Raw genomic sequence first — 18,282 nt, 5'->3', positions numbered from 1 at the left:
CTGTCACAGACAGAACTGGCACAAACAACCTGCCCCATGTCCTTCCCTCTTAGTGCCAGCACAGGACACTCTCCTTAAGATACTAGCAGGCTCCCCTAGCCATGGATATGGCTGAAAATAGAGACCATCACTGACCTTGGACAAAGACTTACCTCGCTGGACCTCTGCCAAGGCTCATTTCCAGGGGAAGCCCAAGAGGTCAGTGTGGGTCCCAGAGCACCATCAGGAACAATATGCCAGCCTCAGCAGGCCTTCCTGGAGACCTGGACTCCATTCCTTTTAGTGTCCTCCATCTTTCCTCTTTCACTCATTGTCCCACCCAACCCACACTCACATTACTGTCTGTCAGAGAAATATCTACACTTAATTAAACCCCTCCCTCAAGTCTATTACATCAAAGCTCAGACTTCAGTGCTCATTGGATTATTTATTCCTAAAACCTACTCTAAGAAATAAGCGTCTAATATTATTGGCCCAACTATCTCACATTGCTTAGGGACACAAAGTTTAATTAAGGCTTGAATTTGAAACATTTTGTGGCCACTAAATTGTCTCCAAACTACTTACTTAAATTGTTTAGGGTCTTCTAAAATTAAATAATCTCAAATCCCTATTCTCAATACATTCAGTAAAGTCCTCATTTTATCTTTTCACAAGGAAAGCTATCATAGGTATTCTTATTAAATGGTATTCTCCATACAACAGATGACTTTCTATTTGGATTGTAGGTAGAACTGAAAGAAGGAGTAGGCGTGAGGGTCTCTAGACTTGGCAGAAAACATGACAATGCTTTTGAAGTTTAAACAACTGTTCGCTCTTACCCTTAGTGGTCAAGAATCCAGTTATTAATTGTTGAATAAGTTGGGCCATACGGCATATGAATGTAAAGAGAGCCAACGTTCACTGTGGAGTAGATCACATGATGACAAGCTTCAAAAATGTCTTGCAGGACAGTAACAACAATGGTGGGCTATAGCAGAAAGATCTGAAGTTAAAAATCTGGGTTCATATGGAACCTAATAAGTTGTCATTTGGGAAAGTTTGAGGTGCTCTCAATGTAGGCTCTAAAACTTGGATCCCAATCCCTATAGCATGTAAATTCTTGGAAGACAGGAATCTTATCTGATGGGTTCACTATTGTCTCCAGTTCTGGCACATAAAAGATAATCTACAAACATCTGTTGGAAGGCTGAATGAGTAATCACAGCTTTTCCACTGATTAGCCATGGAAACTTGGGATAGATCCTTCAATGCTCTGAGCCTTAGTCTTCTCACAGGTAAATGAGAATATTTTACTTAAATGGTGCTATAGGGATGAAGTGACAATGTGTGAAATTCTGAACTATGGTAGGTGTTCAATAGTTTAGAAAGAGGTGGTAGGAACTTGATTGTTAATTATTTTTCTAACTCTTAGTTCATTTGTGAAGTTGCCTCTTGCCTTGCTGGTTGTTTGTCTAAAAGTTGAAGATAATCTTCACGCTCAAAAGACCCAAACCACCCTGAAAGCTTTTGGGGAAGGGTTTTTAAAGGCAACGTGAGGAAGAGGGTCGAAAGGTGCCTGATTGGCTTGTGGACATTCTTCTGATTGGTTGGTAGTGCGGTAACCGGGTGGTATTTCGGGAATCAACATCATCAACCTTCTGGTTCCAACTAGTCTGGGGTCTATGTGCTTGTGGTCAGCATGCGGTAAAGGTTAACTTCTTCCACCTGGTGGGGGTTTTAATATCTGCAAATCAGCTCAAGGGTATAGCTCAGGATATTACCTATAGCCCCCGAGGAGGAACTAAAGCTCCTTGACTTTGTTTTATGGCTAAACTATGATGAGCTTCTCTTGCTTGACTATATGCCTTTGTATCTGCATTGTCTCATTTCACTGATTAAATTTGCTCTTTGGAACTCAAGGAGGCTAAAGCTTTTTTACAAACAAGAGGGAGAGGACACGGGGTGTGTTGTGGTTAGGAGGGGCGTCTGTCCCCGGGAAGGCCTCGCAGGGTGCTGCTTGGTTTCAGTAGGACTGAGTAGCTGAAATTTAAATTTTTAATTAACTTAAATTTAAATAGCCACATGTGGCTAGTGGCAACTATACTGAACAGCACAGATGTAGGATATTTTTATCATCACAAAACATACTATTGCACAGGGCTAGTATGGATGGTTCTTAAAGCCATTATATCTGATGAGTTCATCTACAGAATGAATGTAGATAAAAAGAGGAACAGGCCAAGGACTGAGCCCTGGACAACAATACCATTTAGAAGTCTAGGAATAAAGAGGGAGTAAGATAATAAGAGGCAGTGGCCATTGAGTTCAAGTGATCATATTGTCATGAGAACAAGAGAAGAAAAAGTTTTAAGAAAAAGGATAGTGCTCCAATGGACACAGAATTGTCCATTAGCCTTAGGGAGATGCAGATTTTTGGGAAACCCATAAAAAGCTACTTCAGAGGCACGGTGAGGGACAAAAACCCACTTAAGTTGGATTGAGGAGAAAAGGATGGTGAGTAGTGAAGTGAGTGTAGACAATTTTTCAGAAGAGTTCTACCATGAAGGGAAACAAAACAATAATTCAGTTAGAAGATGAGCAAAAGATATGAAGAGACATTTCACCAAAAAGGATATACAGATGTCAGATAATTAAATTATATGTCCAACATCATTAACCATTAAAGAAATGTAAAATAAAACCACAATAAGATATCACTACACCTTTCAGAATGGCTAAAGTAAAAAATAATGACAACATCAAATGATGAGGGTGCAGAAAAACTGAATCACTCATACATTCCTGGTAAGAATGTAAAATGGCAGTTTCTTAAAAACTAAATGTGCAAATACCATACGACCCAACAACTGCACTCATGAACATTTATTCCAGAAAAAGAAGACTTAATGGTTACACAAAAAGGTTTTTCTTTATTTACATGAATATTTATGGCGGCTTTATTTGTAATAACCCAGAACTGGAAAGGACTGAGATGTCCTTCAAAGGTTAATGATTAAACAGGCTGTGGTACATCCATTCCATGGAACAATACTCAGCAATAAAAGCAAACAACCGACACATGCAACTTGGATGCATCTTGAAGGAATTATACTGAGTGAAAAACACCAACCTCAAAGGTAGCATGCTGTGATGATTAATTTGATGTCTCAACTTGGGGCCACAGTACTCAGACATTTGGTTAAACATTATTCTGAATATTTCTCTGAGGGTTTTGGATGAGATTTATATTTAAATCAGTGGACTTTATAAAGATGCAGACATAGAGAACGGCCTTGAGGACACGAAGGGGGAAGGGTAAGCTGGGACGAAGTGAGAGAGTGGCATGGACCTATATACACTACCAAATGTAAAATAGATAGCTGTGGGAAGCAGCCGCATAGCACAGGGAGATCAGTTCCCTGCTTTGTGACCACCTAGAGGGGTGCGATAGGGAGGGTGGGAGGGAGATGCAAGAGGGAGGGGATATGGGTATATATGTATATGTATAGCTGATTCGCTTTGTTATACAGCAGAAACTAACACACCATTGTAAAGCAATTATACTCCAATAAAGATGTTAAAAAATAAAAAATAAAAAAATAAAATAAAATGAAAAAAGGAGTAATCAGAATGTGACTTGAAGGGTTTACAAAGTGAACCCTAAAAAAACAACCACACAGAGCTGTTTCACGCCGCCCAGAGGGGATCTCTGGGTGATTCTGGACACTGGCGCACCTCATTGAGGGGCCCCCATCCGGACAACAAAGCGAGAAAAGCCTGACTTTATCCCACAGCCAGGGAAACACGAAGACGCCTTCATGCAATCGGACCCGCAGCTCCTCGGGTGGGCGCTAAGGCAAACTCTCCTGAGAGGCCGAAATGCGTTATCAGTTCTCCGGAGGCTAAATCCCAGTGCAATCACTGCAGCAATTCCTCCACCCTACAGCCGGAGATAAAGTTTCAGCCATCCCTAAAATGTGCAGAGATTACTCATTTCTGAGTAAGAGAACAGGAGAGGTCTGGGCTAAACCGGAGGAAACTGGTCTAGGTGGCTTAAGGTCCAGCGTCCCGGTTAAGCGAGTGGCAGGGCGTGCTTCCAATGCAGAGAACAGCTCCCTTGCGCGCTGTGCGCGCAGCTCCAACCCGGCAGGAGAAGTTAAAGGCTCCCCGGCCCCACGCAGCACTCAAGGCCATCTCTTAAAAGGAAGATTCAAAAAACAAAGGTTGGTAAACAGAGGGAACTATCATTTTTGACAGCCGCACAAAGGCTTTCTGGCAGAGTGTCCTGTCGCTGGAAAATGATTGCTAAGGAATCGTCTCCTGATTAAATACGCTCAGACAATTGGTCGTGCGCATCACCAGCTGAAACTGGAGCAGAAAGCCAGGAGCCGGCTACGCACTGACGGCAGCGCGGCTACCTGGGGTCTTTAAATTCTGATTGCAAAACTGCTCCCCAAAGCTGGAGTCTGCAAGGGAGAGTGCCTTATGTTATGATTCAATGGGTTAATCCATGTAAAGCGCTGAGAGCAGCACCTGGCGCTAAACAAGAACTCAGTAAAGATTAACCATCTTTGTTAGTAATATTCATTCATGCCTTTCCACTAAGAAATTACTGTATTGCTGTTTATGGTTACGTTTCTCTCTCCTTATGCATTTTGAGCTCCAAAGTGTCGTGTTTATATCATGCATCTCAGAGCCTGGGACTGTGCTGGGCTCAATAAAAGTTTGTGATTTGAATTGAATGATACTCACTTGCATTACCTTGCAGAAGTGATACAAATGAAAAGAGTGGGGAAATAAAAGACAAATGAAATCTGAGTCTCCTTTACCTTCTCATTCTCTGTTTCTTCATAACACCCCTCATTTATGGGGCTGTTCGTTACATCTTCTCTGCTGGACACCAGTAACACGGTTTGCCAGGCACAGTTCAAGCTCAGCCAATTTTGATGTCACCTGCCCACCCACCCCGACTGGACATGGTAGAGGATGTGCAGACGGGCACAAGCCCAAGCCCTGGGAGAGTTATTTGAGAGCTCCACTACTGCCTCCTTCAGGTGCCTCTTGACATACACCGAACCAGTAACTATAACAGCAAAAACAAGAGCAACCAACATTTGCTGAGCACCTATTATTCACCGTGCTAAACACTTTCATATATTACCACATTTAACCCAACCAATAAACAAAGTGTATAGTCTGTTATTTTCATTCTATCAGGTGAAAAAACTAAGGCACAGAAAAGTCACAATGAGCCACTTGTTTAAGGTCACAACACCAGTAAAATGGTGAGATTCAAACCCAAGTTCCTGACTCTCCAAACGCATTCAGGTCACCACTCAAGCCTACAGTGACCTCGGGCCACACAGTCCAGCTCTGAAGCGCAAGCACCACAGTACTGTTTCTCTGCAGGGCAGTGCATGTGCCTCCCACGCACCTGTCTTTCTTTTCCCCACAGCATAGCGTGGCAGCCCAGCTTCTCTCATTTTCGACAAAAGACCCCAAAGATTTCTTTTTTCACCTGCCCCTGGTTACTGCCCCATTTAGAACGTGCCTTAAAACATGACCGCCTCTGGTTTCTAACTTATGCCTAAGGGACCTGCTCCCATTTTCTTTCCTGGTAGAACAAAGGCATTGAAGCCACAAGTCACAGAGGCAAAGCATTTATTGATTGGATTCTCATCAATATTCACCCTCTGCCCAAGATTAGACTTGGCCTCATGCCTTCTTTGCCTTGCTCCTCCTACTCTAATGTATAACTAGTCTCAGAAAGCTGGAGGAGGACAGTCAGGGACCGGCCACTGCATCTGCCACACTCACTACAAGACCTGGAATCAAGAGCAGGACTCCAACCCACAAAATGACAGAAGATAAGGTACAGTCGTATTATGTCCATTTGAGGACATGAATAGGGAAATCTGTTGAAGTCAGTGAGCATATTGAGGATTTGGGGGATGTTGGGTGTAGCTATCACAGATCAAAGCTACTTCTCTTGGCCGATTGATAGTTTGGCTGCTAAAATAATCATAGTTTTTGTTCAGTAATTGGGATTTTAAGTGTATTTGCTCTCTTTTCTGACTAGTCTGTGTAATGTTTTCTCGAGTGGTACTACATAACCATAGTACGGAAGGAATGTGCAAAAAAAGGCATATTAACCCAAATCTAACTAATCGTGAAACTGATCTGAAATCTTCAAAAATATCAATATTTGAAAAACAAGGGGTAGAAGGCCTGTTCTAGATTAAAGGAGACTAAGAAGAACTGATGACCAAATGCAACAAGTGATCTTAGATGGTGGAAGGAAGAAGAAAACAGCTCTAAGGGACAATATGGGGATAGTGAGAAATTTTGAAAATGGTATATTAGATAATGTTTTATAACTATTACATTCTTGGATATGATAATGGTATTGTAATTATGTAGGAGAATGTTCTTAGTGAGTACATGCTGAAGTATTTAGGAGTGAAGTGACACAAGTATCTGCTACTTATTTTCAAATGATTCAGCCAAAACAACACACACACACACACACACACACACACACACACACACGGAGAGTTAAACAAATGTGGTAAAGGTTAACCATTGGTGAACACAGGTGAAGGTTATGGAGTGTTCACTGCACTACTCTTTCAACTTCTCTGTAGATATACTTTTCAAAATAAAAACTTGAAAATACAAAGGGTGTAGTGCTGTTGCTGTTTTCGAAGTATCCCCCAACCAAATGCACCCACCTCTGCACACAATCATACAAGTAGGTACATGCGTGTTAGAGTAGGACCCCTAAGTTCTGATCTGGTGTAACTTACTCTGCTGAGCCATCTTTCATGTCAGTAAGTGAAAGGCTAGGTGCACAGGCTTTGTAGTCAGGGGCCTGGATTTGGAGTGTGCTGATACTACTTACCTGTTGTGATACTGGGGTTAAGTTATTTAACTGGCCTATCCACTAATTGAGATTTTAAGGATATTTTCTCTGTTTTCTGACTAGTCTGTGTGATTTTCTCAAGTGCTTTTCTCTATTGCAACAAATTAAGAACACACTGGGATATAACATAAGGATATAGTATGGGATATACAAGGATTATAATAGTTCTCTACTGTATGGGAGTAATTAAATGAGATAATATTAGAGAAACTCAGATGACAAACATTTTAATGTCAATAGTTATGTATTTATATAATGTGTATTTAAGGAATAACTAGGATTTCATGATTTCCTATAACAGCCCAGGATACAGCTAAAGTAGTTAAAACTTTAAAAACAGTATAAAGACAAATATTAAGTTAATAACTATACAGATGGTATGTAGATTTGGCAAAAATTATGAAGGTAGTGTTCAAACAGCTGAAGTTTGGTAGATACTGCAAAAAGAAAGGTGCTTAACCACGGTGCCTGGCACATAGCCTATGATCAAGTTTCATATAGAACTATCATTAAATTCCCTTAGGGGCCTTTAGAAATTGTGTTGTAGTACTTCTCTTGAGAATTAAGGAATTGCCTAAAAAGGGAACCCAGAAAGAATGAGAACTGATGTAAAGCACAATGTTATAGCTTTGTAAAACCACCCAGACTTTGAAAGAAGTGAACAAAGCATGAGACTGAGGGTTAGGAGACCTGGGTTCTCACTCTGGATATACCCAGTAATGCACTGTATAATTCAAAAGACTTGGACTCAGATTCTTCAACTGAAAAAGGAAGAGATTAGCCTAGAATCCATTGCTCTCAAAGGTCCCTTTCAGCTTGAAAGTTCTATGGCTTGAGAAGCTCCTGGACTTTTCCAAAGTAGGGTGCAAGATCGCCTTTGGGTTGGTGTACATAGTATTTTGTAGAGGAAAGAGTACAAGCTCTGCTCCCCACCTAGTCAATCCATAGATGCTGAAAATCTGCCTTTTTGTTTGGCAGTGGGAGTGTAAGATGAGCTCTGGTTTCCAATACAAGAGTATCTGTTATTCATCAGCTATGTGTGTTGGGCATACCACTTAATCTCTGAGCCCTGGTTTCCTCACCTGTAAAATGGGGATAGTTTCATGTACTTTGCAGTAGTGTTGTGAAGATTATTGGTGATGTCTAAAAATTTGACAGGTGGTTGTTTGGCAAGAGTGATAAATGAGATGATAATGATGTGATTAAAGATCAGTTGTTTTTTTAGCCCTTTCACTATTTATCGGAAGACCACAGTGTGTATCTTATTCCGCCTTTATAACAATTCTATGCATTAACTATTATTATACCCATTTGCAGGGTAAAGAAACTGAGATTTGGGGACGTTAAGGGCCTAGCTGGGACTCTTCCAGGTTTTCTGACTCCCAAGCCTATTTGTTTTTCCTAATAGACTCCATCTGATTTCTAAGCCACAAAATAAACACCACATTAGTTTTATGTTAAGGTTCAGCCACTTGCCCATTCTACTCTTCGACATTTATCCAGCAGCATATTTTTAATTGGATATAGAACATAGTTTCTTTAACCTAAAATTATTAAGCTCCAAATTAAGACAGTCTTTCTAAAAGTGCATGCTTAATACCCTGTTGCCTATGAAGAAGTTGAGAGAAAAGGCTTGAATATCTTCTGCCACTTGGTGGATATATGGCCTTTAGATGAGTTCATTACCCTTTCCATATCATTACCTTTTCCCATATGTAAAATGGTATAATAATTTCCACTTACAAGGTTGTTGAGAGAACAGGCAAACCATTTAGAACACAGAGCCTGGACAAGAGTAAGTTCCTCTCTAAGTTCTCACCGTTTTCACTGGCTCCTATGTACCTATCCTTGAGTCAACCTCTTGGATATTAGATTGAATGAATGGAGGTTAATGGGCCAATTCAAACTAAGTTGTTTAGTAGTTTTCAGAAATTTTCCCTCTCATAAACAAAACTTTCTCTGACCAAGTCTAACCACAAAGAAGGTTAACTACAAATGTTATCTCTTTTTATTTCACAATGGAAAAAGAAATGATGGGAAGTGAAGAGCCAGTTCAAAATGGAGTTCAGAGAGGGAAATCAAACCTGAAAATAAGAGGTACAAAACAAAAACAAAAAAGAAAATGCAATCAAACAGTTCCACAGACTTTGATATTTGGTATGATCACTTTGGTTGGGAATCCAAGTGGCCCGCTTAAAATAAATGAGATTGCTCCTTATCTGACCAACTGGATGAAATTTCTTTTTTTTTGATTGCTACTTTAATGGCTCAATTAATTACCTTAAATTAATTACCAATTTAATTACTCATACAATTTTTTGGATGAAATTTCTTTTTTTAAAAAATTAATCAATTTATTTATTTTTGGCTGTGTTGGGTCTTCGTTTCTGTGCGAGGGCTTTCTCCAGTTGCGGCGAGTGGGGGCCACTCTTCATCGCGGTGCGCGGGCCTTTCACTGTCGCGGCCTCTCTTATTGCGGAGCACAGGCTCCAGACGCGCAGGCTCAGTAGTTGTGGCTCACGGGCCTAGTTGCTCCGCGGCATGTGGGATCTTCCCAGACCAGGGCTCGAACCCGTGTCCCCTGCATTGGCAGGCAGACTCTCACCCACTGCACCACCAGGGAAGCCCCGAAATTTCTTTTTTTTCTTTTTTTTTTTTGATTGCTACTTTAATTACTCAATTAATTACCTTAAATTAATTACCAATTTAATTACTCATACAATTTTTTGGATGAAATTTCTATCTCAAGGAGTTAAAGTGGGGAACTGCAGGCCATGGGTGGCAGTACCAGAGCCAACACTGAAAAAGAAGCCAGGAAGACCAGAGGACAAAGACTTCAAGAACACCCTAAGATTTCTAAATGTTTAAAACCTCTCTTATCTCCTTCACAGCGGCTTTTTTGTTATCCCTCTAATGTGAGAAAGTGATCTTGGGGGCAGCTCCAATATTTCTATAGCAATGACTTAGAACAATTTGATTGGAAGGTAATGGGACAGGAGTTCCAGAGATCTTCTACGTTTGAAAATTAGCTTACATTTTTGTCAAAGCAATGAAGGAACAGCTAACACTGTTGTGACTGAGACTGTCATTTGGAGTGGAAGAGGAAGGCTGATGGAGATTATAGGGGACCAGATCTGCTGCAGCCACTACCTTCATCCCCAACTTCCATTTCTGTAGCACCGCTGCTCACCATTGCTCACCAGTTGGGCTCAAAATAAGAAGAAAGGAACCAAATGCTTGTCTGGTGGGGACAGGAAGAGAGAGCCAGCGGAGAGCAGAAGCCCAGGGATGGAGTGGGAGGGGCAGTCACTAAGACAACAAGTGCTGGGAGGCTCTGCCACGGAAGAAAAGGAGATGCAGGGATGAAACTGGGCAAGTATATCATAGCCCTGGGCTTGGTGTTGGGTAGGACCTGAGGTTCTTCTTCAGCTGAGCTACAGATGAGCAGTTGAGTAGCCCTTTTTGATTTTCATCAGAAACCTCACGGAAGTTTTTTATGGGTGTGTGAGGAAGGAGGGGATTTGTGTGGTGAGTGGTGGGAAAATGGAAAATGCGCTTGGAACTGGTCGGTGTTTGGTGATTTGCTTCAGCATCACAATCGGCAAATCCTATAAATATGCGCACGCTTAGTTTTTTTTTTTCAATTTAGAAAGATTAGGATCCTAGAGTTTCAGACCTGTTTGGCTTGTGAATGTTTGTTTCTGATCAATGAGAAATGCAAAATAACCAAGTAATTAAAAGCATAAGTTCTGGATCCAAATCATTATTCTATCAATACAAGTTACTGGCTGTAAGACTTTAACTAGTCTAGTTATCTATAAAATAGGGATACTAATGGTACTGTCATGAGGAGTGTGGTTGGCAGAATAATGGTCCTCAAAAGATGTCCACAACCTTGTCCCCAGAACCTGTGAATATGTTACCTCACGTAGTAAAAAGGGCTTTACAAATGCCATTACCGTTATGGACCTTGAGATAGGGAGATTCTGGCTATGAAGATGGAGGAAGGGCACGACTAATCAAGGAACGCTGTGGCCTCCAGAGCTGGGAATGGCCCTTGCTTTACAGCTAGCGCAGACCCTGGTCCTTCAACCACAAGCAACTAAATTCTACCATCAACCCAAATTTTCCCCTACATCCTCCAGAAAGGAACACAGCTTGCCAACACCTAAATTTTAGTCTGATGAGACTAGTGTCAGACCTTCTCATCTACAAAAACGGTAAAATAATAAATTTGTGTTATTTAAGCCACTGCTTTGTTTGGTTATTTGTAATAGCAACAAGAGAAAACTATTACAGGTAAATGACATAATACACATACCGCCGTGAATGGCATGCAGTAGGCAAAATATTCAGTATTAGGCATTGAAGCTGTGTTTGCATTGCACCTAACATCAGATTGTCCAGATTGTAGTAATGGAGATTATCAAGAAGGGGGTTAAAGCCTGCTTAAGGCACTTCTTGGTCCCCTCATTACTAATGATGCTATCTGTAAATGGGATGAAATTCTCTGTCCTTGGAAACAGCTTAAAGGGAAAAAGGATTTAAGGAGAAATCACCAACCAAGTGAATGGAACCTCATCTTAGCTTTGGCTGCCTGAGCCACTGCATTTTAGATGTCTCCAGTTCCATTTTAGAGGATAATTCAAAGTCTCTGGTAATCCCACACACCATAACCATACTGTGTGTGTGTATTTGTGTGTGCAAGCACTCGCACATGTGCACTGTTTACATATATTTTATTTATAATTATTTTACTATTATTAATAAATAACTATATATGTATATATGATTTATATCTAATAAATACAAATGTGAATTATATAATTATATGATATATAAGATATTATATATATGCTTCATAGTTATATGATATTATATGGTTCTTTGGAGATATATATATATATCATATTAGCATATAATTTGGGTCAGCTTTGATGTCTTGTCTTTCAGGGAACAAAGTTACTGGGAGGGAAAGTCTATATAGGTGCCACCTGCAATTAATTCTGAATTAGTAGAAAGAGAGGGAACATACAGATTCCCAATCCTCACCCCAGAGATTCCAATCCGCTAGTAGATCTGAGGTGAGCCCCAGGAAGCTACACATGTAATAAGCTCTTCAAGTAAAGTCTGGTTTTAGGACCACTAGACAGTAACTTCAAGGGCTCTCAGGGTGGTACTGTGATAATACTTTGTTGATGATGACACTGTGAAACTTCTGATCTCCAGCTTAATTGGGGAATATGGAGGTCTGGTTAATTAGCTATTCTTCATGCTGGAGTAGGGGGATTTATAATTATTTGCCAATTTAGAGAAAAACTGAAGATTATATAGGGAAAGTGGCTTGGGTCACATACCCACTAAGTATCAGAGTGGGAACTAAACGCTGTGTTGATATGACTCATTCATTCATTCAACAAAGTTCCTGCTATATTTCATGTCATTTACTTTAAAATTTCAAATTACATAATTTTACATGAAATATTTTCCTTATAAAATGTATAATAATATAAATAAAAGAAAAATACTCTTTTACCCCACCTCTCCAGTCTCACATTCCTCCTCAAAGGTCATCCTTTTGTTATTTGTTCTTCAAGAAAATATTCTATGAATTACATAAAACACACACAAATCAAATAACACTTAGGTTTAAGTCTTTTTAAAAAAATAATGAGATTTCACAATTTCCTTTGTCACTTAAAAAGTCAGTATATAACAATCACATTATTCTAACTGCAGCATAATGTGTTGTATGTATCATGATGTATTTGAATCTATTTGGCCGTTCCACTGAATGACATTTAGATTCTTTCCACAATTCTTGCTATAACATGCACAAAAATGCTGCGTCACATATCCATATACGTGACTCTGTATGCATGATATGATTTCTCTAAGATGGTTAGACATGTAATTATAAGTTGAAAGGGATGGATGCTCTGCCACTTTCTACAGTTTTTTGTAGCTGCATGAAGTTGGGGAGAAAATAATATCCCTTAATTCACAACTCTAGGTTCAACAAGTTGCAGATCCTGAAAACTATTTTACCTAGATGTTGATGTGGATTGTGGTGCCTCTTAGATGAGTTTTGAGGTGTTTCTGTATCATGGCAACGTCCAGCAGAGCTCCCTATCTCTTTGTTACTGGTGTCTTATTTGACTTTTCAATGATTTTTAAAATTTTATTTTAAAACTGTTTTTATCTTGGCAGTGGCCTTTAGTCAGCAGCAATTCTAGTTCACAGTCCTGATTTTGAAGCTTAAAAGAATATATACAGTGGGAAGCAGCCGCATAGCACAGGGAGATCAGCTCGGTGCTTTGTGACCACCTAGAGGGGTGGGATGGGGAGGGTGGGAGGGAGGGAGATGCAAGAGGGAAGAGATATGGGAACATATTGTATATGTATAACTGATTAACTTTGTTATAAAGCAGAAGCTAACACACCATTGTAAGGCAATTATACTTCAATAAAGATGTTTAAAAAAAAAAAAAAAAGAATATATACACATATATATATGGGAAAGTATGTCCGGTTCCTCCCCTGGACGAAGCTGTCCCAGATTTTTGCTGCTTTAGCAGTGTAGGGGAAATGAAAGGTGACCCCACAGTCCCATATGAATGAGCCCTGCCAGGAGCATAGGGCACACAGTGAATGAGTATCAAGGGGCAAGAAACAGCCAGTGGAGCCTGTCAGAAGTCCAAGCTGCAGAGTGATGGGACGATGGTAACTGGAATTGCCTGGTGTTTCCCAGCCCTGTGTTTCGTTCCCCACAGGTCACCAGGACCTTGGTTTTTACTGTCTTCACTGCCGTGCTGGGTTCCTTCCAGTTTGGATATGACATTGGCGTGATCAATGCACCTCAACAGGCAAGTGAAACATGCACAAGTTCTCTTTTTGGCAATTTCTAACAGTGACAGAAAGGTATCTGCTCCACATGCAGAGAGATAAGGTGTGTCCACGTGGGGAACACGGGATAATCCTGGTCTTCTGTCAGGTTCCACAGGCATGGTTCCAAGGCTGATAACTTGGCCTTGACTCCTCACTTTAAAACCCTCACAGAAAAAGAAAGAGTAATAAATAATCCTTGATCTCTGATTCAGCTATTCGCTGAGCTCACAGAAAACTCCAGCTAGAATACCACATGCCTAAGGATTTTTTTTAAAAAAACTTAAGAGCTGATTGAAGCATGCATTCAGAGCTCCCAGACGCACAGATGGAAATGCCAGGGAATAAGAGGAAACAATGGAAGGATAGGGTTGTTTCAGTGCACAAACATGTATTGAGCACCAACTCACTGTGCGTCAGGCACTAACATATGCTCTCCCCCATTTGACTCGCCCAACAACCTTATTATGCCCATTTCTTGTCCAGATCAAAACATTTTGGAACCCTGCGGGGGTGGGGGGTAGGCAGGGGAGGGGATGGAATTGGATGAAGGAGGTCAAAGGTACAAACTTACAGGTATAGGATAAATAAGTACTAGGGATGTAATGTACAACATGATAAATATAATTAACACTGCTGTATGTTATATATGAAAGTTTTTGAGACAGTAAATCCTGAGTTCTCATCACAAGAAAAAAAAAGACAAACAAGCAAACAAAACACTTAGGAGCCCTAACACTAACAAGATTCTAGTCCTTCCCCGTACTCCTGTCTCCCATAGGTGACCCAAAGTAAAATAATACAAAACTTTTAAATAATAGTCAAGAAGGCCAACAAAGTTTGGGTTTTCTCCATGTTGACTATTTGAATGGGTATTTTTTAAAAATATTGAATAATTTCTATCATTTTTCTCATTTACTTTGTGCATCCCTACTCTGGTTTCCAGTGAAATAGACAGGAGAAGGATGTCATTTTTCTCCGATCCCACAGCCTATAAGTGGGGAAACCAGGACTTCGTCCCCTCTGCTCTGAATCAGACTGTCAGGTCATTTAGGGTGGGATTGATGTCTTATTCTTCTTCCTGGCACCAGTGCCAAGCACAATGATTGATGTAAACAATAAAGTGTTTAGTGAATGAAGAAGAGAGAGAGAAAGAGACAGAGAGAGAGAGAAGAGAAGCTAGGGGAAGGGGTGGCATAAGGTGATGGTACAAGCATTTGTTCGGTGCCTTCTATGAATCCATCATATTTCATCTGCTTCTCTTACGACACTGGACTCCAAGGAAAATGTAAGAGACTGCAGGGTATGAACGTGTGAAGTGTGTACTTGCCACAGTCCATCTGCTGAAAAGGGTTGCTCCTTGAGCTAAAAGATGTGCCCTGGTTAGGTACCACATAGCATCATGAGTGTGGCAGCCCTTGCCAAGGCTGAGAGACTTAGGGAATAACTCTGGGGGCCATATTATTTTTTCTGTGGGTGATAACAGCACATGCTAATTTAACAGGATTCTTGAAATTTGGAATTGGTAGAACCTTTTCTCTTCTTGTGGGAGAACTTTTCAAATCCTTGTTTAAAGCATCCTCTTCAATCTCGGAGGGAAAATTAATCTAAGGTTTCCCCTCCTCCAATCCAAGTCCTAGAGCCAGACCTAAACACAGAGATCCCCCATTCACATCCGGCTTAGTGCCCTCTCTATAACCCCTTCCTTCTGTATGGAAAGAGCTGCTTAAACACTATTAAGTAAGAAGAGTCATTCAGGCCCTTACGTAAGAAGAGTCATTCAGGCCCATTTGTTTTTATTAGCAGAATGACATTTGGAATTATTTTAGGGTATTTTAAAGTCACACTTTTTTTACGAGTATGAAAACTATGCATGCCTGTTGCAGAAAGTTTTAGAAGAAAAAAATTCATGATTTTTCATGTAGAGCAAACTGCTGAGAACATTTGGGATATTTCTTTTCAGCCTTTCTTCTGTGTATATTATCCATATAGAGTGGCCTTCCATGAGGTAAATGTCTGGATCAGACCTCTTTTATTGTAAGAGGATATCATTCTTTCCCTCATCAGCTGATTTTACCACATAGGACTTTGCCCAGGACTGGCAACCTAGGGCAGCTGCATTCCAGGTCCTTGTCAGAGGTCCTCCCAGCTCATTGCTGCTGAATAGTGACCAAATCATCAAGAGGAATGACACAGAAGGAAGAGAGCCTGAAGGATGTGCCTTTACTCGATTATACTTTTGTTTGATCTTTACCTCTACTGAAACACATTATAAAATATGGCACTGTGAAATCTAGTTTTGAACGTTGTTTATTCTGTTACATACTGAACTCTGTGAGGACCCATACAAGAAACTTCCTTCAGGTCTCAACACCTTCTCAGGTACTACTGAGTTGTTTTTGATCTTCAGAATTCACCAGTATATATGACTGTTTTCCTCTCTTTTCACTGGCTGCTAGGAAGCTTATTAATAAACTTAGAGCTCACCTAAAGCAAGGATACAGCACCTAGTGTTTGAATTTGTATATCAACTTTATTTTTGGCCTCATCTTTCCCAATCTTTATTCTTATTCCTACTTTTATGTTTCTATTAAAATATTTACAGAAGCCAATTTAAATCCTGCTATGCAGGGGTAACAGTGGAGTGAAAATATATCTTTTCAAACTTCAGGATATTTTCAATTTGGATAGTTGCCAACCTTTAAAACTTGAAGAATTTTACATAAAAATCCAGATTTCTGGCTTCTCTTTAAAAATTAAAGAAATAGACATTTCTCCAAAGAAGATATACAGATTGCCAACAAATACATGAAAGGATGCTCAACATCACTAATCATTAGAGAAAATCAAAACTACAATGAGGTATCACCTCACACCAGTGAGAATGGCCATCATCAAAAAATCTACAAACAATAAATGCTGGAGAGGGTGTGGAGAAAGGGAACCCTCTTGCACTGTTGGTGGGAATGTAAACTGATATAGCCACTATGGAGAACAGTATGGAGGTTCCTTAAAAAACTAAAAATAGAACTACCATATAACCCAGCAATCCCACTACTGGGCATATACCCTGAGAAAACCATAATTCAAAAATATACATGTACCACAATGTTCACTGCAGCACTATTTACAATAGCCAGGTCATGGAAGCAACCTAAGTGTCCATCAACAGATAAATGGATAAAGAAGGTGTGGCACATATATATACAATGGAATATTACTCAGTCATAAAAAGAAACAAAATTGAGTTATTTGTAGTGAGGTGGATGGACCTAGAGTCTGTCATACAGAGTGAAGTAAGTCAGAAAGAGAAAAACAAATACCATATGGTAACACATATATATGGAATCTAAAAAAAAAAAATGGTTCTGATGAACCTAGGGGCAAGACAGGAATAAAGACTCAGACGTAGAGAATGGACCTGAGGACATGGGGAGTGGGAAGGGTAAGCTGGGACGAAGTGAGAGAGTGGCATGGACATATATTCACTACCAAATGTAAAATAGATAGCTAGTGGGAAGCAGCCGCTTAGCACAGGGAGATCAGCTCGGTGCTTTGTGTCCACCTAGAGGGGTGGGATAGGGAGGGTGAGAGGGAGGTGCAAGAGGGAGGAGATATGGGGATATATGTATATGTATAGCTGATTCACTTTGTTATACAGCAGAAACTAACACAACATTGTAAAGCAATTATACTCCAATAAAGATGTTAAAAAAAAAATTAAAGGTCATGCAACACTAGTCTCACATTGCAACTTCCTCCTTCAGATGGGACAAATAAATTCTGCCAACTCACTATTACATTCTCAAAATTACAGACAGTATTTCAGTCCTCTAGTCATCAAGATCCTTCTTGCCTCCTTCACTTGTTTGTTCCTGTCTGGTTCCTGTTGGCACTGGAATTTGTGACCTCTGTTTCATAGGATACGGTCAACTGAAACAACTATACGCGTTAGTATGTGTATAACACACATAATTGAGATAATCCTGTTTAAACACCTAACAAATATTTTAAAGGAAAAACAAAAATATACAGAATGTTTGAAATATTGGAGCTATTTTTCTTTATTTTATCTCCTTAGGTAATAATAACCCATTATAGACATGTTTTGGGTGTTCCGCTTGATGACCGAAAAGCTATCAACAGCTATGCTATCAACACTACAGAGGAACTACCCACAAGCCCATTCCTAAGGGTCCCAACACCAACCCCTTGGGCTGAGGAAGAGCCTGTGGCATCTGCCAGCCTCATCACCATGTTCTGGTCCCTGTCTGTGTCCAGCTTTCCAGTTGGTGGAATGATTGCCTCATTCTTTGGTGGGTTGCTTGGGGACCAGCTTGGAAGGTAGGCAAATTTCATAAACAAGCATAAACACAGAAACTTCAGTATTTTGGGTGTCATAATTTGTTTAGAAAGAAATCATCTTTCCTTTTGTGGAGTAGTTTCAGAGTTGTTTTTTCAACTCACGACCCTATGAGTTAGGTTGGTATTGG

At 40.2% G+C, this 18,282-nt stretch overlaps 1 protein-coding gene across 1 annotated transcript in view; it reads left to right on the top strand.

Annotated features, from left to right (window-relative positions):
- The first annotated feature begins 5,780 nt into the window (after positions 1-5,780).
- SLC2A2 (solute carrier family 2 member 2) overlaps positions 5,781-18,282 on the top strand; it is a 29,561-nt gene continuing 17,059 nt past the window's right edge. The window contains exons 1-3 of the mRNA XM_059922000.1: positions 5,781-5,854; positions 13,678-13,770; positions 17,871-18,133. Coding sequence (XP_059777983.1) covers positions 5,840-5,854; positions 13,678-13,770; positions 17,871-18,133 — 371 coding nt within the window. The 5' untranslated portion in view covers positions 5,781-5,839. The remainder of the gene's footprint in view (positions 5,855-13,677; positions 13,771-17,870; positions 18,134-18,282) is intronic.

Source organism: Balaenoptera ricei, chromosome 4, assembly GCF_028023285.1.
Source record: "Balaenoptera ricei isolate mBalRic1 chromosome 4, mBalRic1.hap2, whole genome shotgun sequence".
NCBI lineage: Eukaryota > Metazoa > Chordata > Mammalia > Artiodactyla > Balaenopteridae > Balaenoptera > Balaenoptera ricei.
Note: the sequence above shows the minus strand (reverse complement) of the source record. Positions and strands in the feature narration are given on the sequence as shown.